We start from the raw sequence: 21,821 nt of genomic DNA on the forward strand, positions 1-21,821 counted from the left end.
ATAAATAATCTTGTCACTGATAATGAAAAGTCACAGAAAAAATTAGATGAAGCCTTAATGTCTACTAAGAAAGTTAAAATTGAGACTGTTACAGTAGAAAAAGCATGTGATAAATGTCCTGCTCATGAAAAACAAATAGATTACTTGACTAGCACGCTAGCCAAATTTACTCAAGGCAAGAATAATTTGGATGTTGTATTGAAGTCTACTAGTAGAGTCATTAACAGACAAGGCATTGGTTTTAAAGTTAACTCTAATAGGTCCAATACAAGAAAATTTTTAGATTTAAGCAAACCTCTTAAACATGCTTGCTTTTATTGTAATTGTGTTGGTCATACTGCTAGAAACTGTTACTACAAAAGAGTTGGAGTTCCAAAAGGTTTATATGTATGGATACCTATGGAACATCTGACCTCAACTAACAAAAGGACCCAAGTTCAAATTGGTACCTGCAACCAAAACTTAATTTGTTTTGCAGGATTACAAACAGGTGTAGTGAGAACTCAAGGATGAACTACATTGGCTATATCAACCATCTTGAGTATCTACAACTGGTAACATGTATCACCTTAGTGCATCATGTATGAACTGATTGAATGTTTGGAAAGTAATTATTTGTTGATTGCATGATTGATTGTTTGAATGATTTGATTGAAAATTGTTTTCACGACTTTTACTCGACTTGATTATGGACATAGTCGAATTTATGTCTCTGTACATGTGTTTTGAAAACTATGTCATACAGTAGCCAACTTTGTTTTTATTAGAATCGACTAGATGTCTCTGATTTGGGTCTTTAATATTTGAAAATTTAAAATGGGCTATTTTGTGGTCTGGACCTTCGCGCCTTTTTTGGTCTGTCTTCTTAAAGATATGTTGTGTTCTTGTACTCTTGTCTTATCAAAATCTGTAAACCCTAAAGTTGAAGAGGAAAGTTTCCATTAGTTACTTCTCAATGGCATCTTCTAGCTGTAACCCTGATGAAAGCAAAGGAAAGCAAGTTGTTGTACCAAGGAATCCTGATCCGTCTGGTTGGATTAGTGATGAGGAATCAAGAAATACGTTCTTATTCAACCCTGCCAAGGAGATGGCTCATCCTAATCATCTCAACCTCAAAAAATTCAAAAGAGATGGCTTTGATTTTCCTAACTGGTTGGAATTACAAGGGTTGTCTAGTCTCGTTCAAATGAAGGGAAACTGGTATCCTGACTTGGTGGACGTCTTTTACCATAATCTAAAGTTTGAGGATGGTGGTATGAAATCCAAAGTGAAAGGTGTAGATGTGTTTATCGACGACTTCATTTGGATGCTCTTTACTAGACTTGAAGCAAAAGGAGCGCATTCACACTTTTCCAATTCTAAATTCAATCTGAATTTAAAGAAGAGTGATCTTTATGCAAGATGGATAAGATTCCCTAAAGATCAATCTGTAAAAGGGAGATATGAACATGAAGGTCTGAAGAAGGAACAGAAAATCTTAGCCCATATTCTCTCATGGGTTATAGTACCTGAAAGGATTGTCCACAACCGAATGGCTACTGAAGATGTGTATCTGATGCATGCTATCATAAAAAATGTTCCTACAAATTGGATAGAAGTTATCAAGAATCATATGAAGTTAGCTACATTCAAAAACTCCTACTATCTACCATATGTTGTACTTATAAGCAGACTCTTGAGTTACAAGGAATGAGGGTTAGAGGTGAAAAGAAATGTTGTTGTGACAATTCAAACGTGATAGACTTTGATACACTGGTAAATCTTGGCATGAAGAAAACTTCTATTGGATGGTACTTCAAAGATGAAACAATGTTTTCTCCTACAATCTCACAATATAATAATAATCAAGCATTGAAATTATATTGAAGAAAACTAATGTAAAAATGGTCAAACAACTTAATATGCAAATCCCAATAAATGGAATTTATAACCCCGTGTATGTGGTAAGTCGTTTAATCAGGTAATAAAGTCGAATTCATTGCTTCTAAGACAGATATGATTCCAATTGTTGGTTTCCAAGCAATGTTTCCTGTAAAACCTTTCAAAGTCTTTTGAAGACCAAGCATTTTAGTATTATAGTAATGCAAGAAATTGAACATATAAGAAGTGAGTATGCAAAACAGTCAATGTAATAGTGAGAGCACGCATAGTCAACTTCGATCATTACAAAGTAGATTCAACATTCAATCAGAACAGATTCAATCAATCAATTTAAAGAAAATGAATTTGAATCAAAATACTAATTTCATTTCTTGTTCAAAAGGGTATTAGAATAGGTAGACGCGAACAAGACTAAAAGGTAATGGCAATTCTAAGCCATTATAAAAAAGAACTAGAAGCATAGACACAACCTATAGGCTCAAGAACACACAACTATACGAACAGATTCATCTGATAACCCTTAATTTGAATCAGAGGTTTCCGTAGTGTATTCTTCTGGTGAGTTGCTTTCTTCTTCTTGATGTTGAGTTACGCCTTGATTATCAATTTTGTCATGTGGAGCTCTGAATTATTCAACAGCAAATATTTCAAATTTAGAGGAGAAAACATTGTTTCATCTTTGAAGTACCATCCAATAGAAGTTTTCTTCATGCCAAGATTTACCAGTTTATCTTTGCTTGATTGAATTGTGCAATCATACCACTGGTACAATCTTGATACAAACTGATTACATGCTCTAATATCTGTATGACTGCATTGTGCATCTAAATTTGAATTTGTTGTATGCATAATGACAGGGGGAGAATTATTTGATTGCATAGATTTTTCACATGCCTACATTCTAGGAGTTTATCTATCTCATGTGAATATCTGTGATAGGGGGAGCATCACTGCTTATTTAAACTGCTTATTTTTACTGATCTTCTCTATTTTTCATGATATCAGCATATCCATATCTGAAAGCAAACCTATTTTTCTAATGCACAAAGGGGGAGAAATACTATGAAAGATTGATTAATCTGCTTATATTGCTTGATATGTGATTGATTGATTGATACTATTGCATTCAGAGTATTTGAGTTGAAATATGTTTGATATATCTTTTGTTTGATCTGATATACTGGTTTATACTCTGACATGTACTAATTGTGTACAAACATGGTTGTTCATTAATCATGGTTGTGCATCATCAAAAAAGGGGAAGATTGTTGAGATTGTTGATAAAGGAAGCACTGGTTTAGCTAACCTTAATCTAATAGTGTTTTAATCACTCTAGTTTTTTATGATGACAACACATTATTAATAACACATGTTTTGTTATGTTTTACATATTCTGTTCCTAATTGATTGATATCTTATTGGACATGTTTTATGTTGATCTTGATATATGAATGCACACTCACTGAGCTTATTTCTGATACATCATGTGTGATTGCATTACATATGTTTTTGAAGAGAAAACCACATGCACTTTTATGAACTTATATTGTGTGGCATAACTGCAAGTGAGTGATTTTGCATTGAAAATTTTTTCAAACTATGATGATGTGCTTAAGTCGACTACATGCTTAGTGGATCCGACTTAGTTAGTTGATTTATTTGAAATTTTGCTATGTTTGTGAACAGTAACGACTATATTTCAAAAGTTAGTTATTGCATTGATGATAGTCAACTGTATTAAATGCAAAATCAATTTGTTAGTTGTTGATTGCTACTATTTGACTTAACTGTTATAATTGTCTGAGGACATTCGACTCTATTAGTAGCTTAGTCGACTACAGGAGCGTCTAATTTATAGAAAACTATAAATAGACGTGCCTTAGTTGATCACAGAGACTTTGAAAATTCTAACACTTTCATTTGTGATTTACAGATTGTGATCTCTGAGAATTTGCTCCAAGAACTCATCAAGAAGATCGTGGTGATCTATCTTTGAAGAGGTTGTTTAAAGGAGAAAGATTTTTGTGCTTACTAGCTGATCATACCCTGCACACTGTGGTGCTCATCTACTGATCAAGATTTCTATCAATCTTTGTAAAGATTATTGTTGTTTTCCTGCTGGGATTGTAGGGGGTAACTCGTGGAGTCTGGACACTTTGAGGATTGTTCAAAGTAGGTTAAAGATTGCAGAAGAGGGGATATCTTCCTGCAGATCTTTATTGTGTGTATTGCCTATATTTTGGTTAGAGGATTAGCGAGGTGTTTTATATTTTTGACGTGGGGTTCTCTATAAAAACCTTGTTGTAAAAACCTTGACCATTATAGTGCATTTGCTTCCGGATTGTGGAAGGACACTGGATGTAGGCATTGAGGCCGAACCAGTATAAAAACATGTGTTTGAATTCTCTATCCCTACTCTTTTATATTGAGTCGACTTTACTGCTTTCATAGTCAACTTAGTATTTTCCGCTACATTTGAAATTTTCATTCCTTGTGATTCAAGAAACTTTGTAAAGGTTTATACTTTGCAAAAAAGATTTTAGAAAGACTGTGATTTTGAAACCTCACCAGTTCACCCCGCCCCCCTCTTGGTGTTGAAACAATGCCTATCTGTTTTTCAACAGTTTGATATCCCAATTATCACTCTAAGTTCATTGGGTCTAGAGTATTCTGTATGAGTGCTTATGAGTTATGGTGTTTATAATTGTTGAGATAATATGTTATATGTTTTAAATTGTTTATGATGTTCCCTTTTAAATACTAGCTTATCCTTCTTTCTTTTCTTTATCTTTTACAATGATCACATATAAGTGTGAACAGATGAAGAATTAGGTGCAAACATACTTCTTTTAGTAAAGGTTCTATTGAATGACAGTTTATGTTTTTAGCTAATTGTTTTATATTACAATTTCTTATCTTTTAAAAATATTATTTAATTCTTGTACATCGTATATCATTTTGGTATAGCCATTACTTTGAATAACTATATTAATATTTTCTATGCTTCTCTACATGTGTGTTGTGCATTGTGTTTTGTTTAGTAGTTTATAGTATAAAATGGAGAATATATGATGTTTTGTTTCATAATTTATATTATTAAATGGGATGTTATATTTATAAAAAAAAAAATCAAACAATTATTTAGGTTTTAATTTAATTTTGCTTATCAAATCGGTTTATTTTTATTTATTTTATAGCTTATTTGAAAAAAAATATGGAATCACTTTAGATTTTTTTTATTTGGATAAGAAGAAATAATTGGAAAAAGTTATTGGATTGTTTTAAAATAAATTCAAGTTCCAGTGAACTTTAATATTGGTGATGTTGACATTTTTTAACTAAAAATAGTGAGATAAATGCTGATAAAATAAATTAATTTTTACTATAATCATTAAATTACGTTAAAGTTTAGTTCCTTTTTAGTACACATATAAATATTCTTTTTTTCATTGAACGTGAAATCTATCGTATTATAATATAGTGATTAAAAATAACCACTTAAAATTAAAAATAAAATAAAAATTGTGCGTTATACGAAAGTGTGATTCAAATATAAAATTTGGTTAAGATATAAAAAATTGTGTACTATGCTACTTTGCTTTTTTACTATAGTTATACTTTAGTTAAATAGATGAATAAAATAATAGAAAGAAAATAAATAGGTTAATGTTTTATTTTTAATTTTATTAAAAAATATTAATTTTATTTTATTTGAATTCTTTAAAAACTAGACAATAGTTGAAATATAGTTGTGCTATTAAAATATAGTTTGATGAAGTATGGGTGCTCAAACAAGATAAACTCACTTAAGCAACACATAGTTGATGGTATCACGTTGTTAAGGAGTTAAATGTGATGTTGATTATATTCAATAAGGAGGATTTATGTATGAAATGTTATTGGCTAATTATGATAAAAATCTATACATTGGTGTAATATATTGTATGATACATATATATTTGTGCGAGAAAGAATACTTGACCATGAGCATCATAGTATTAAGCACAAAATTTGTGAAGAGATATTTTATATTTAGTGAAGATATGATTATATATTTTGAGATATCAGGTTGTATGAACTATCGTGACATAAAAAATTGAGAATGTATTTTAAATATACTTATGATGAGTTAGGTCTTAGCTTTTAGTGGGACATTCTTAATATCAATATTTCAGGAAACGTCAAACATTAAAAAAATTACATTATATCAATTGAAGATTCCTATACTTTTAATTAAAAGTGAGTCAATTATAATGTGTTGTATGTTGATATTAATATGAATATTATAACTATAATAACTATCCATTGGCAGTTAATTCTCTTTACAGTTTTCAATTTAAATACTTTAGTTGTATTCATTCCTTGGTTAATGAGAAAAGTCCTCACTTTCTCTAGCTCACTCTTTCTCTCTACATATTTTCGCATAATCTCTTTTTAAACCATAATAGTGGTATCAGAGCCATTGGTTCAATTCTGGTGACTGGGCCTAGACGAGTATAATCTTCCATGATCAGGTGAAGCCAGGTAGGTGGCCAGTGACAAACTCGCCAGATGACTCATGAGAGGTGGAGAGCAAAGAGATGCTCAAGTGTTGTGACCATGGATCGTGAAAGAGGGCAAAGAAATGCTCATGTTGAAAAGACTAAGAAGACTTCCTCAGCGGGAGAGGAAGGAGACCATAATGTTGAGATACAAACAAAGTCCCACATCGAATAAAAGAAGAGTTGGACATAGGTTTATATAAACATAGATAGCTTCAATGATAAAAGATCTTTTAAAGTGGTACCAAAAGTAAATCCATAAAGACTTGACCTAATTACTTTCTATTCCTAGAGAAAGGTGTTCACATTCCATGCAGCACACTACACATATCTAAGAGGTTGTTTCTTGAGACAATTTTTTTTATAAGTTTATTTATAAAATTTTTAATACACTTTTACTCTATTATATTTTTAAAAAAATTATAAGAAATAATGTAAACAACACGGAACAAAGCATAAGCAATATGAACTTTTTATTATTGAAAAGTGAAAATACAAAAAATAACAAACTGAACCAAATGAATCCTAACAATTTCAACTTCTTATTATACACTTCACCAATGGAAGAATAGTTTTATTTAGAAATTGACATTATATAACTGTTGACTCTTGTATGTCAACCTTGGACTTTCTTGGGAAGATATGGCTAAGGGTGTACCATACCAATTTGCTTGGTTTATTACAATAGTTCCAACTTTGAAAAAAGATAAGATAGTTTCTCTTTCTCCATTAGAATTGATAATACCATGCTATAGCATCACTACACATTTTGTAAATCAAATTTGTTCATAATTTTGTATAAGCCTCAGAACTTGAAATGATTCCACAAGACTTTTTGTCACATACTACTAAGTAAATTTTAAATTTAACTTCACAAAATAAAGGTTTATGTTTACTTATATAGTTCAACTTATATCTAATGGACTTAATATGTTCGGCACAACATTTGAAGAAACAAGAGTACAAAGATTAAAGCAGTGATTTCCTACTCCATTTAAAAACCAAAGGCTATCTTGGTAACATTCTCTTAAATTATGGCAAAATTCTGTACAGAACTCTCACACCTTTAGAACATAATTTGTATGTCAGACAGTAGAAACATCAGTACTTTGAAAATCCATTGTGTTTCTGAAAACCAAACATCCATGATGAGTGGTAGCTTCAGTGATACCTAGTATAATAGATTCTCCTCTTTAATTTAATTTAGTGGCTTGGAAATATTCCACCAACTCCACAACCTCCATTTTCTCATCTTCATTCAAATGCTTTTCTTTCACAACTGCAGTGCCATGATCGGAATTCCGACGATGCAGATTTGTTTTGCCTCTTGTACGAGCCCTGCGGCAAGGGCTGAAAGCATCTATATGTGGCAGGATATCTTTCCTTTTTTGCTTCCTTTGCACCTGTAAGAATTCATTTTCTAGAGACTCCAATGCTTTAACTGTCAATGGTCGATTTCTTGTGCTCTGTCTCCTAGGATTTGTATCTGACTGCTGCTCCACAGAACCAACATCATAAGATGTTCTTTGTGGCTTCTCATTCTCAACTACCCCCTGAGCATCACTTGACAAACATGGATCCTTTTCCTTAAGGCACTGCCTGTGTTCATTCCCTATCCCCATCATTTCAATGTCTTTGGAATTCAATGGAACCTGGGGTGTGTTCAGGGTGGCCAGCATATGTGATTCACATTTCTCATCTTTAACACAAGAACTGCTCCTGTGTTGACAAATTTCATTGAGAATGGTTTCCTCATTATTCATTTTCACACTTCTATCAGCTGGAAAAGCAATTGAACTTCCATTCGGCTGAAGACTAACTGAATCACAAACATTTTGGTTGGAATCTAGAAAGCTTGATGACTGAGAGCATGCCAACTTTTCAGATTCCAAACCTCCTGAGGAATTTTCAATGGCACGGCTAGTCTCTGCCTTGACACAAGCAGTCAATCTTCTCCTTTTAATGGGAAGAACTGTTTGGTTACAATGATCTGCTCTTGCCCTCCGACTGAATTGATGTTTTACAGTACTCTTAAGTTGATTACCATTAGACACACGGATCTTCTGATTTTTCTGCCTTTCTACCATCTTGTTTGCATTATTATCTGGCTTATCATTTGCTTCTTTTATACTGGTACCATGATTCTCAGATATGCCTTTTCGGCTATCAGTATTACTTATATTCCTTTTGTCACATGTTATCACGCTTGGTGTATCTTCACAAGAAGACCTATCCTTAGATGCAGTTCTCTTAGATGCAGACTCTAATTCAACTGGAAGACATCTCAGTTCTCTCACTTTCAATAATTTTCCTACATTAAGCATACTGGTATCAATAACTGTGAACTTTGTCAACTTTTTATTAACTTTTTTAGACAGATCCTTGCTATGGTTTACTTTCCTCATTTGTTTGGCCCCTTTAGCCGTAATACCAGCAGCATTTGCCTCAATTTTACCAGCTAACTTAACAGGTGCAGATTTATATTCCATTATATCAGAAAACTTCCCTTTGTGCATCAAACTAGTATCAATAACCATGAATTTTATATGATCAGTGGTAGAAGCTCGGGGCTTGAGGTAACATTGACGACGATAATTATATTGATCATCCTTATTCAATCCCTTTTCTTGCTCTTCATTGCCGCTACCAACTATAGTTTCATCTTCAAGCTCAAGAAGACCAGGTTCAGCAACAACTTTGTTCAAGACATCACTAACAGAATCAAAGTAATCATCACCTTTTACAAGTTTTCTCCTTGAAAATTTCTTAACGCCAGGTATTAGAAAAACTAGATAATCTTTGGGGCAGAGATAACTGTGATGTTGTGGTTGCTCAGAGTGCCAACCTCTTGCCAGTAAGCGAGGCCAAACAGCTTCCCAGAAGAGATCATTACTTTTGGCTTTGCTCAGTCGCAATCCTCCTGTCAAATATTTTATTATATCACTGGGTCCAAGAGAAGACCAAGCTTGACTAGTTGGTCCTGAAAAAACCCAATTGTTCTTCCCAAGTACCACATCAAGGCTTGTAAGGTCTTCCCTCTCCTTTCCAATACCAACTGCCTCCACAAGAACACCAAGTCCAACAGTAGACTTCATAGAGAAAATGTAATCTTCAAGAGAAACTCTTCCTTCCACATACGACTGAGAAACCTGATTGTATACACCAAACCAATGAGAATGTGAAGCACATAAATGATATAACTGTAGTGATAAAAACTAATTACCATTGACCATACGTTCAAATCATCATAGGTACAACACATGATCACAATAGCATAATATTAATAACACAATCAGTTTGTCCAAATTAAATACTATGACATCTTAGCTACTCTAAAATGTGTCATATTCACGAAGATATTTTGTCAATAGTACAGCTTTTTACTTTCCAGCATCAAATGGAATAGGAGAAACAATCAAAAGTATCATTTGAAGCTCACACGCAGAATAAATTAAGAACTTCCAAAAGATATTGAAACCTGTGATGCTAATAGTTTCAATTCCCCTATATGATAAAAATAACCATAAAAAAGGTCAGCAATCATTAAATATACAGCACACCACAAAGATCAAATCATAATTGCCATACTTAAAATCATCCTAATTCTAAAAGTTATTTAAAGGATAAATTTAGAATTACAGAGAAAATAAAAAGTGTAATTTGTAATAGAAGTGACTCATGAAAATAGAGAAACTCTAAAATCCGAGAATGCAGAGATACAAGGTAAGACAACCATTAGGCATTTGAAATATACTTCTTGCAATTCATTGACAACAAAGTATTGAGATGAGATAGTTGATACCTGCAGCAAACTATCTTGAGATTCTTTTGATACATGAGGAATCAATCGAGATAATAGTTCCTGTTGCCTCAGCCCGGAAAAGAGTTTCTGTCCCATAATGCATTTTCTTCCTTTTGTCTTCCTGCAGTCTGACCATCTACGATATTCATCAGATTTATAAAACTTTCCATAGTAAAATGACAGCATTTCCCCCATGCCTTTGTTTTCTAATAATCTTTTAATCTTGATAAAATTCTTTCCAAAAATAAACAAACCAAGGAGAAAACTTCTTGTATCAGCTTCACTCCAGGAGTTACTCAATGTGCCAGGGGCCAATACATAATTTTTACTTTTACCCAGTTGATCGGAATTTTTGTCTCCTGTCATCACAAATCAAAATGAAATCAGTTTCGACTCTTCCTCATTGCCTGAAATGCTGTTCTTTTGTAAATTAATCTCTTTTTATAGTACAATAACATTGGCTGTACCATCAATATCTGCAAGATAACCTTCATTGTGCATCCATGTAACAGAGAGGGGCAAACCAATTGCAAAGGAAAGTGAACTATCACCCATAATTTCTGAATCAGCAGGATTTACAATAAGTCCAAGCCACTCTGATTCTTCTATCATAGAGGGGACCTCCACCTGGTATTCTTCACCAACTCTTGCGTCACTTATATGAGGTGAACCTGGAGGAGTACTAGATGCATGCTCCACGGAATCATCATAATAGTTTTGCTGAATTGACTCCATCTGCTAAAAGAGAAAAAAAAAAAACTGGACAATAAACCTAGTAACTATGAACTCAAATCAAACCTTAAGAAGAATCATTTATAAAGGAAATGTAGCTCAGGTAACATAATCAATGAGGGTACTTCAAACTTTAAAAAAGAGTTACAAGATGCAACTATGCATAAAAGTAATGTACAGAGTGGCTCACCAGGCACTCAAAAGTACCTGTGTCAGTCAAACTTACCAAATTCTTGGTTTCAAAAGAAAAAACAAAAATATCATCCATGAACTCAAGATTAGAATACAAGCAACAGAAGAAACTTTTTGGAATTGACCCATTTTTCCAAAAGCATTCCAATAACTGAAGCAATTTCTTCTCTCTACCTAAGAAAACCAGAACACGACTGAACCTAAAACCACAACAATTGCCAGTACAACAAAACATCAAAATTCTCAACACTGATATCTACCTAATCAGAAAAGAAAATTATGTCAAGTTCTCAAAACCAGCATTTTTCAGTGGCCAACACAGATTCAAAAATAAAAACAATTACGCCAGACAAACGACCAATATGTGTATGGTATATATATGCTATTGGAGTAAAAAAAAAAAAAAAGAAAGAGAAAAACCCTTCGAAGAAAACAATATAACCAAGCAAGAAGAAGAAAATCAACTCAACCAGATCCACCTGTATGCAAGTTCATATCATAAACAAAGCCCTGATAGATTAACACAGCATAACCAAGCATCAGCCTAGACGTGCAAGGAGGAAGAAAGAAAACAAGTGCAACAGTGCATTCACATACACCAAGATAAATTAAACCCACATCATGCTAACAATTAATCGAAACATTTAAGAACCCAAAAGAAGAAAAAAGTAGAATATTTGGAAGTATCTTCCTTCAAATCCTGTATATGCTATCATACACACATTGAACAAGATAATGATGAAAACAATAATAAGAAAAAAGATGAATATTTGGTCACCTTGGTGTGAATGAAATGCTAAGGGTTGAAAGTTTAAGAAGAAAACACAAAGAGAAAGAAAAGGGTGTGAATATGGTATACATATGCATCATATATACAAGTATAAATACATTTGTTGTGAAAGTTGAGAAAGTGTTGCAAAGGTTAACGTGGAAGGAGAAGAAAGAGGAGAAAGAGAGAACCTGAATAGAAGAAGGAAAGTGAAATGGCATGAACACTAACGAAAGGAAATGACACTACTGATGTGACTCGGCCCAGCCGAGTCGAGTTGAGTCGGGTTGAATAGGAGAGCGAGTGTTGTTGACGACGTGCTTTAAAAGCAATTTTTACATCCAAAATTGAAAACAGGGTTTTACTACACAACAATTGTCTCAAATTTATATTCATACTTAAAAGATATTAAATGTATAAATATATATCCTTAGTAATAAATTATTAACCCATGTTTAGATAATAAATTTCAAAATATTTCATTTTTTTGTTGCTCAGTTGTTTTATTTAACATGATCAGATTAAGGGGAAAAAAAGTTAATATTGTAAACAAACTAAATATTAGTTAATTTCATTTTTTTTTCATTTCATTGAGCATTGAGCATTTGTTTGGATAAGTTTTTCTTCAAATAATCCTATAATAGAAAAATAAGAAAAAAATAACTTTTTCTGAAACTAAAAATAGTTTATAAATAATTTAATAAGCTAACCCTTTTCAATTTAATTTCCTTGTTTATATCTAAGTTAACTTTAGCTGGTTACAAAAATTAATTTATCTATTTTAGAAGTTTTTTAAAAAAGGTTTGCCCAAATTTATTTTAATGCTAAATTTAAACTTATTTTGTGGAATGTAGAGAATATTTATTAAGAAAGTTATTTAACTGCATTAATTTATCTATAGTTAATACTTTCTTCCAAAATTATACTAAAATAGATAATGTACAAAGTGAGAGCATAATAATGTGGAAGTTTTATTATTAAATATTGAAGCTAGTGGCGATATTTTATTCATTGGAAAACTTAAGGAGTGAATAACATGACACGTTTATATAGAAAGTGGCTAAATTCAAAGAGCAATTTTAAAACTAAATATTTTTATCTTTATTTGTTTAATTTATCAAGTCTAATGAGTAGTTCATTTTAATCATAAGATTAAAAATTGAAGCTTGTTTTTATACTATGTAAATTTTTCAATGCCGTAATAAAATAGATTTTTAAACAGTTATAATAACATTAGGTTTATTAATTAATTTTAAAATCCTAAATTTTTCTTACAGCTCAAATATTTAATTAAAGAATTGAACAAATAGTGTGCAAAATTTTACATCAAAAATAAATAATGTAATTTAAAAAAATGGAAAAAAATAGTAATAAAATTCTATTTTAAATTCTATTTTATCATAATATTCTCAAAGAGATGTCCTAATAATCTGTAATCTATAATAAGATGAGATAGAACAAAATTTCGTTAAAATATTAAAGATGAAAGTAATTATATATAACAAATTAATATAAGCTATAGCTGTAAGTTATAGTGAATGAATATAATTAATATTTAAAATAATGTTTAACATAATGCTAAATATTAGTGAGCTAAAGGTATTAACTAAATAAACTATTTTTTAATAAAATTTAAAAGAAAACTAGTATTATGTAAAATAAGGAAATAACATCAATCTCAAGAATTAAAATAAAATTACATAACATAAGGAATTGCTTAATTTAAAAAATAAAAATTATTCATGTTGAATATTATTAATACCTTGATCTTGACACCCCAATCTTCTTTTATACCCAATTAATACTCTTTAATATTTTTATTTTAATAATATTTAAATCATTTAATTATAAATTTACTCTTTATTGTATATTATTTTATTAAAACAATCACATCAATAATTATATACAACTCTTTGGATTATCAAGATATATTTTCTCATTATTATTTTATATTGTCTGTCCGATGTTATTGTGTATGGACAATATTGAAAATGAACTGAACAAATTGAGAAAAGAATGATCCATTTGTTTTGAAAAAACTATTTTAGTTTATTTACTTTTTTTTACTGTATAAATAAGACTTATTTAAATTTTCTTATAAATTAGTAAAGAACAATAAAAAATAGTTTCACAACTTATGCACATTGAAAATGAGAATGATTGTAATATGACACCATCAATTTCTATACTTCTGTCAGTCCAATTAAATTAGCTCAAAAATTAATGCATGATCATTGAATTTCTAAAATATAATTATATACTATAATACATTCAAAATGTTAAAAAATGAGTTGTTGACGTTGAATTGAGCATAATTTTAATTGAGTTTAACATAAATGACATATAAAGTATATGTGATTTTAGTTTTTTCACTGACTTTTGTTTGTAAATAATTTGGTTGAATCTTTATATATATATATATATATATATATATATATATATATATATATATATATATATATATATATATATATATATAAATTAAAGTGTAATTATAACTTTTTTTTTCGTAATGAGAAATTTTCTTTCGAATTTTTTCATAACCATTACCATGTTATCAGTTTAAATTACTTTTGTGTTCTTTTTCTCTTTTTCTTGTAATAAAAAGTCTTAACATTTTATCTTATCACCTCATGAATCAATTATGTGAATTTTTCTTTTTCATAAAATCTTATTATGTATTTTCTTTACTTGTTGATAACAATGAACATGATATATTTCTTTCTCTCAAAACCAAGAACAAAATGAGAGTTGTTTATGACACTCTTCCTTATTCGTCTTTGATGATTTTCTACACAAAGTTTGGAAACGACGTAAAAAGAAGATTGTAAGATCAAAGAAAATTAATTATATCTCGAAGGGTGGTTGGCATTGACATCTTTATTTAAGTTATAAGAAAAGATAAATACTACGAATACAAAGTGTAGCGTAATTGATGTGAGTGGTTTATTATGAATGGATGGTTATGTATTCAATCTCTATTGTATGCATAAAATATAGTTATTTATTTTATTTATGCTATTTGTTATAATGTTTTGTATGCGTATGATTATATGATTATTGTGCATGATTATAACAAAGATAAATATGATAGTCTATTGGTTTGGTAAAACTTACGGGTAGGGATTCAAAACTTAACTAGAACTTAGGTAATTGATTATTGCTGGAAATCAAAATCAAAAAGGATTTAATGTAATTGAATGCTAATAATTCTCTAGAGATAATAGATTAGGGAGAAAGCGTCAAGTTTAAGGATTAGATAGTGTATATCTTTTTGTTTTGTGAAGTTAGAATTCTAGCACCATAAAGTATGTCATGTGAGATAGTGTAAAACCCTCAAAAATAGAGTATTAGATGCAATAAGGTGTTTTAAATAATGATAATCCATTATTTCATTTCAAAAATATCAATAGTATAAACAAAAATTTCTAATCAGGAGTTTCATTATCTGAGAAGCTTTATCTCTCTAAAACTTCCCTCTTTAGAATTTCCTTTGTCTACTCTCTAGAAATTCTAACTCCCTTCTCATCTATCGGAAGATCAAAGACCGCCTGAAGGTTCCTTGAGGCGAGACCTTCATTTCTAACCAAGTGATTTCAGTTATAGAGTAAGTTGATTTCTACCCTTTTTCCTTAAATTTTGGTGTCTTTGCATGTAAGGGTTTCCTTCACTCTTTCGGAGTATGAGTCTTCTCTAAGACTCTTTGTTGATGAGTGATACTGAGGGTATACTCTAATCAAATTGTCATGAATTTTAGGAGCAAATAGAGATCTTGGAGTCGTAGGAAGAATTTTAGAGTTCTTAGAACCGTCAGATCTTCAACCAAGTAAGGGAAGCTAGTTTATTTCGTTTGGATTCCGTATGCATGTGATATCTGATGTTTGTGTGATGATGTGATGATTATTGTTTAGCTTTAATTAAATTATGAAATTGGTATGTTGGGTGCTTGGAAAGGGTGGTGTAATGAATTGAAAACTGATTCATGTTGATGTGTCTGATTTGTTGCTGCTAAAATTTGTTTACTGATGAATTTATGAATGTAAATTTAGTGAGTTTAAGCTTATGTGTTTTTACAGAACTTGGGTTTGAAATAAATTAGAAGAAGGATGAGTTCTGGGTATAAAATGAGGGTTTTGACAAGTGAAATTCTAAGAATCATGGTTGTGTGGAAAGTCTGCAGTTTGGGAACTGTCTTGGGGCCATTTAGGGCTTAGTTGGTCTCTTATTGTACCAAAAATATGGTAGATCATCTGGTAAGAGATTGTCTGGTAATGATTTTTCAAAACGGATCATCTGCTAAGAGATCGTCTAGTAATGAGTCGTTTGGTAAGAGATCATCTGGTAAGAGATTGTTTAGTAAGGACTCGTTTGGGAAGGAGTCGTTTGAGAAGGAGTCGTCTGGGAAGAAGTCGTCTGGTAAGGAGTTGTTTGGTGGTACGAGTTGTCTAGCAATGACTATATGTGGTTTGGGATCTCGAATTCAGAGTTTTGGATGTCAGTTTTGGACGTTCTTCAAGTCATTTTAGGGGGTTTTAGACCTTTGCAGAGCTGTTGATAAGGGTTTCCAACCTGTTTTCCTTGCCTAATGTGTGTATCAAGCTACTATGATGAAAATTATGTTATTGGGTGATTATTATTTTCCAAACTATTATAAATGATTTTTATACTTGAATTACTTTAAGGATGTGATGTTTATACAATGTTATCTTTGTGAATGGAATGTTATGGAAAAGGATTCCAAGGAGGAACTTCTTATTGATGATTACTAAGTATTGTGTGTATGAATGTATGGATCTAAGTACTGGAGTTTATCTTGACATTCTAATGATCATCCATTTTCAAGTAGAGAGGAGTGAGGCATGTGGTGAGAGTAGCAGGAGGTCCACGTTTAGGAGCTTTACCTTGGCCAAAGACGGTGTCTAGGGGCTTTACCTTGGCCAAAGACATTATTAAAGGACTAAACTTGTGTGGTAGCTTGGGGTGGGCCAACATTATTACTACTACAAATGCATAAACTACCATAGTTCGACATTCATACTATATTGGATGAGTCAAGCCTATTCGTGTCATATGTTTCTAGAATGTTTGTGTACTTGGTTTGATTTGATGATCTATGTAGAAATCTTAATCATTAACTAGCTTACCATTTTGTTTGTGTTTGGTTGTATGTTCTTGTGCTTTGTGATTTTTGGCTATGATCATCTTGTGGGTGTACACAAAGAGTGATGAGATATCTTTGGAGCAGACGCTGGATACGGGACAACAAATGTTTAGTCTTGTATAGACCAGTTTCTAGATTTATAGTTTTGTTCTATGTTGGACTGTACGAAGCTAAATTCATAATTATGTTTTGTATAACTAAGATGGAATTTTATTCCTTATTTTATCGACTATTCTCTCTTATTAATTATGTGATGACTCTCTTATAATTTAATAGTATATTTTGTGATGTTACACATAGTGTGTGATCATGTGAAAGTTGGTGTGGGAGGAGGACCTTAACTATGCAAGAAAAATAGGCGTAGGAAAAAACAAGATAAAGGGAGCTTACCTTTGTTTCACATTTTGTATATATGGTATAATGATCTTATTTTGAGATGTCTATGGGTTGTTAAACTCTATGCTTAATTTTCATATGTTATTGGTGCTTTTCGGTTGGCATGTTATGTTTAATAGACGTGACTTTTTTTTTTTTTTTTTTTGCCTGTTTGGCAATCTGTGTGAACATATGTTGAAGCACACACAAGAATTCTAGTCTCCCATTAAACCCTTTCAAATCAATCACTTAAATTTTATCTCTTTATCTTGAATTTTAATTTTATTTGAATTAATTATTAAAACTTGTCAATTTTTTTTTATAAATGATTTGTTTTCAACAGATTGAAGTTAAATCATTTACATTAAAATGTCAATGACTTATTAATCTTTTTCTTCTTTTTTCACAATTCGTTTTTAATATATTAAAATTAAAATATAATATAAATAATAGTTTAGAAATGAAAAGTTTGAAATATGATATATTTTTATTAAAATTAAAGACCGTTTAATATATTAAAATTAAAAAAAAAATCTCAAATAAAAAGTATAAATATGATATATTTTTATTTTCAATTATAAAACCATGGTGTCTCTTAAATTATATAAAGAGTTAATGCAGTCTTATTCACTTATTCCTAACTTTATTTATAAAAATATGGTTAGAGATTTTAGTTTTCATACACTATAAATGTAGATATTTTTATATTACCGACTAATTTTAGAAAATGTTTAAATACAAGTTTTTAATTAATGATTATAAAAAAAGTTAATAAAATTTATATAAATTAAAATGTAACTATAATTATATTTCAGAAAAAATAATTAGTTAAATTGAATCAAATTATAAAAGTTTGTATTATTAATAAAATTCAAATTGGATTTGCAAATTACATTGTCTTCATAACCGTAAAAATCCAACATACTCCGTTTTGAAAATAAATTTTAAATCTCGCTCCTAAAATATAAATTAACTTTTGATAGATAAATCACCCCTATATAATTAAAAGCTTTACTCAATTAAAAATTATTCGTAAAAATCAACTAGCAATTGTTTTTTATTTCCTTTATTTTTAAAATTATGATCTTTATTTTATTTCAATATATATAAATAGAATAATATACTTGTAGAAAAAAAAATTATCTATGTATAAAATATCGATCAATCTTGAGTATAATTCTGAGAATATAATTAAATGTAATTGTCTATAAAAACAAAAATTAAAGTTATTCAAAGCATTTACATGAATTAAACAAAAGTTTAGAAGGCTATTAGTAAAATGGAAGACGTTTAATAATGTGAATACTTCATTATCTGAATCTAAGAACACTTTACACTTGTAAATCCAAAAATTTTAACTTCTTAAAAAATTCAAAGTATTAAGAAGCACTTTCAAACGTATTACACATTATAAAACGTACATGGAATAAATTGCACCATAAGGGGCTCACAAATTCATGTATTCAACTGTTCATAAACAGTAATAAAATCTTTTATTGCTAAGATGGCTGACATTTTTCCTTGCCAAGATGGTTGACATTTTTAAATTGGTGCACATGAATTTTTGAATTATTTATATGGTGTAATTTCCTTTTTAAGTTGCGTATATATGTAAATTTTTAAATAACTATTCATATACATATATTTGGGTTTGGGATCATAACTTTGACCGAAAATGATGCTCTAAAGCATAATTTCAGTTTTTTTAAAAAAATAAGAACAAATTGTGGACATCATTACTAAAATCCTCATGCATACCCATCTTCAAGATTAAAATTATGAGTAACAATTAAAACAAAATTTTGGTTGAAATTGGCATAAAACTAACAATAGTCGTAAAAACATACATCCATCTTCAATTGTACCAATTTCCAAGAACTAAAGCCAAACAGAACCTTGGAAAACGCTAAAATTAAGCCGCACCCTTTCCCTTCTTTTTCTGGAGTTTCTTCATGTAAAACTCCAGCTCCTTACCTTCCAGAATGTACCTACACAAATTTGAAAAAATAAGAAAAGCAAACGACAAACTATACAATGTTAGCACAAATAAGCGTTTAAGCATACCCGTCGGCCCGGCCACATTGTCCAGGGCGAGATGAAATACATGCCAACAATCTGCCACCACCAAATTGCTCTTCAATGTGAGCATCAAGTTTGCGATCTTTCTGGCGCTTCTCAATTTTTCTCTGAACATGGTTACTTTTCTTAGTTTCTTCAGCAGCAGCATCACCCTCCTGAAAGTTTGATAAAAAAAGGGTCATGAAACACAGTGGATGCATAATATTCATCAATCCAAAAGATCAGACCTGTTCATACATCAAAATATGTTTATTCATAGAAAGAATAATACAAAAATTGTCAGCAAACATATATTTGTCCATAAAGTAAACATAATTACAATTATGAATTTGCAGATTTTTGTGCAACACATTCAATAAAAGACAATATTAACCAAAAATTTTGATGCACCGTGCATTCAGTTTCAACATATTTCCTACCAATATTACTCAACATTCAACGGGAAGGGGGATATTATTCAAGAAATAAATGATATAGATTATACCGGGGGAAATATAAATGAAAGACAATTCACAATGTATCACCTCCGTAGAGTCCTTCTTGGTTGCTGCTTTCTTTTTTCTGCCAATGTCAACACCATAGTGTTGAAGGTACCACTGCTTGAAAGGAGCAGCATCAACCTGAACAATAGCACTCTTGACCAATGTCTGGGTTCTCACAAGCTCATTGTTTGAGGCATTGTAGACAACATCAAGAATACGAGTCTTACGGGTTACTGCTTCACTACCCCATGAGTAATTTCCAGTATCCAACCTCAGTGCCCTCCATTTTACATTACCACCTCTAACGCGAATCCTCCGGATTGTCTTGTTGCTTGACAACTTGGTGTTTGCTGATTGGCGCCCAAGCTCATACCTATATGAATCCAATAAAAAAATATATATCTTTGCATAAATACAAATAATTGGGATAGTGTACAACTACTTCAACAAGCTCAACCAAGCTGGCAAGAATTCACTATAAATAATCCAATTTGTTAAATAATATCCACTAAAACTAAGATCTAAACAAAGTTCAAATAATAGAAACTGCACAGAAAAGTTGACTAGGCAGAGATGATAAAAACTCAGTATGCAGTGAGATTGGGTAGCTAATATGTTATTATTAGCCATTTTGGCCTATGCTTACAATAAGTTTGTTGCCTAAGGATGATATAAAAATCTCAAACTAGTTTTAGACCCTCATCCTTTGTTTGGGCAATACATTTTTAAATAATGAAAGAAACATTTGTATAAGAAAAAGTTCAGACATGAATGGTGTAAACATGCTATATAACCATTTATGTAGGAGGATTGGAAACAATGAAAAATTAAATTCCAGATATGAATGTAATTATATCCAAAAAGCAAAATGGAGATGGCATTGCAATGATCACACCTCAATCCAGACACGATAGTGGACTGAGAGAATGTAGAGTAAAATAGAAATTCTATCTTTCAAAACATTGATAGTCCTCTATGCTACTTCTCTTGTATGTAGGAGACACAAAAATCAAAGTGTCACTTCTAAATTTATTAACGAAACACATTCAAATATTAATCATACAAGGTATTAGTTTGGCATGACTTTAACCTAAATTACTAAGGCAGTAACCATATGAATACCCCATTAGCCCAGTTAAATATGACTACAACCAGATCCAGCAGATACAATTCCAAATTCAAAATCGTTCAACCATCACCACTCCTAAATAAATAAATAAATAAATTTTGTTATTTTAAGTATTACTTTCTCTTCTTTCTCCACGCCTTCTTCTTGCCTCCAGTTGCACGCCTCTTGTGCATGGAATCCCTGGAAATACCTGTTGAAAATCAATAACAAAGCCCATCAGAGAGAAAATTCTACAGACACATGCACGCAACACGTAGTGATTATCGTCAATTGACTATGACAAATCGAAGAAACAATGATGAAGAAGAAACATACCCATCTTGATGTAGGGTTCAACACTCTCCCTCCCTTCTTCTTCCCTAGCTTCTTCTCTGGGTACGCCCCCTGTCTGATAAAACCCTGAACAAACTGCGTTGTTATATATGAAACCCTAGTTCTGGTTGGATACAGACCCGGTCTTGTCACAATTCTTCTGGGTAACCCAATTGGTAACAATATGGGCTTTCTTACAAGTGCAACCCATATCTAACTAAATACAATATTTTATTTAAACTTACTTTTCTAGTACAAAATATATTTTTTATTTCTTTAATTTCAGAGTGAAAATTCCCCACTTCTATCAATATTTTATTTCCATTAATTTGTTGTAGGCCCATTTTGAATATGTTTTCTCTACGT

At 31.0% G+C, this 21,821-nt stretch overlaps 2 protein-coding genes across 5 annotated transcripts; both read right to left on the reverse strand.

Annotated features, from left to right (window-relative positions):
• Positions 1–7,435: 7,435 nt before the first annotated feature.
• Positions 7,436–12,281, reverse strand: LOC106758194. 4 transcript variants are annotated; one of them, XM_022779583.1, is made up of 4 exons: positions 12,109–12,281; positions 10,692–10,959; positions 10,225–10,583; positions 7,436–9,571 (listed from the first exon to the last, which is right to left on the reverse strand). In XM_022779583.1, exons 1-4 carry the CDS (start codon positions 12,136–12,138, stop codon positions 7,616–7,618), a joined length of 2,613 nt encoding a protein of 870 aa, XP_022635304.1. In that variant the 5' UTR covers positions 12,139–12,281; the 3' UTR covers positions 7,436–7,615. The 4 variants fall into 4 exon arrangements, with proteins under 4 accessions (XP_022635304.1, XP_022635303.1, XP_014496629.1 ...); XM_022779582.1 differs by having other exon boundaries at positions 10,692–10,962; XM_014641143.2 differs by having other exon boundaries at positions 10,692–10,962; positions 11,927–12,281.
• A 6,908-nt stretch (positions 12,282–19,189) lies between these two features.
• On the reverse strand, positions 19,190–21,615 carry LOC106758111 (40S ribosomal protein S8). The gene is made up of 5 exons (XM_014641033.2): positions 21,459–21,615; positions 21,261–21,333; positions 20,057–20,387; positions 19,518–19,687; positions 19,190–19,441 (listed from the first exon to the last, which is right to left on the reverse strand). The coding sequence occupies exons 1-5, from the start codon at positions 21,460–21,462 to the stop codon at positions 19,366–19,368; spliced, it is 654 nt and encodes a 217-aa protein (XP_014496519.1). The 5' UTR covers positions 21,463–21,615; the 3' UTR covers positions 19,190–19,365.
• Between the last annotated feature and the right edge of the window lie 206 nt (positions 21,616–21,821).

The sequence above is a fragment of the Vigna radiata genome, chromosome 4, assembly GCF_000741045.1.
Source record: "Vigna radiata var. radiata cultivar VC1973A chromosome 4, Vradiata_ver6, whole genome shotgun sequence".
NCBI classification, from domain to species: domain Eukaryota; kingdom Viridiplantae; phylum Streptophyta; class Magnoliopsida; order Fabales; family Fabaceae; genus Vigna; species Vigna radiata.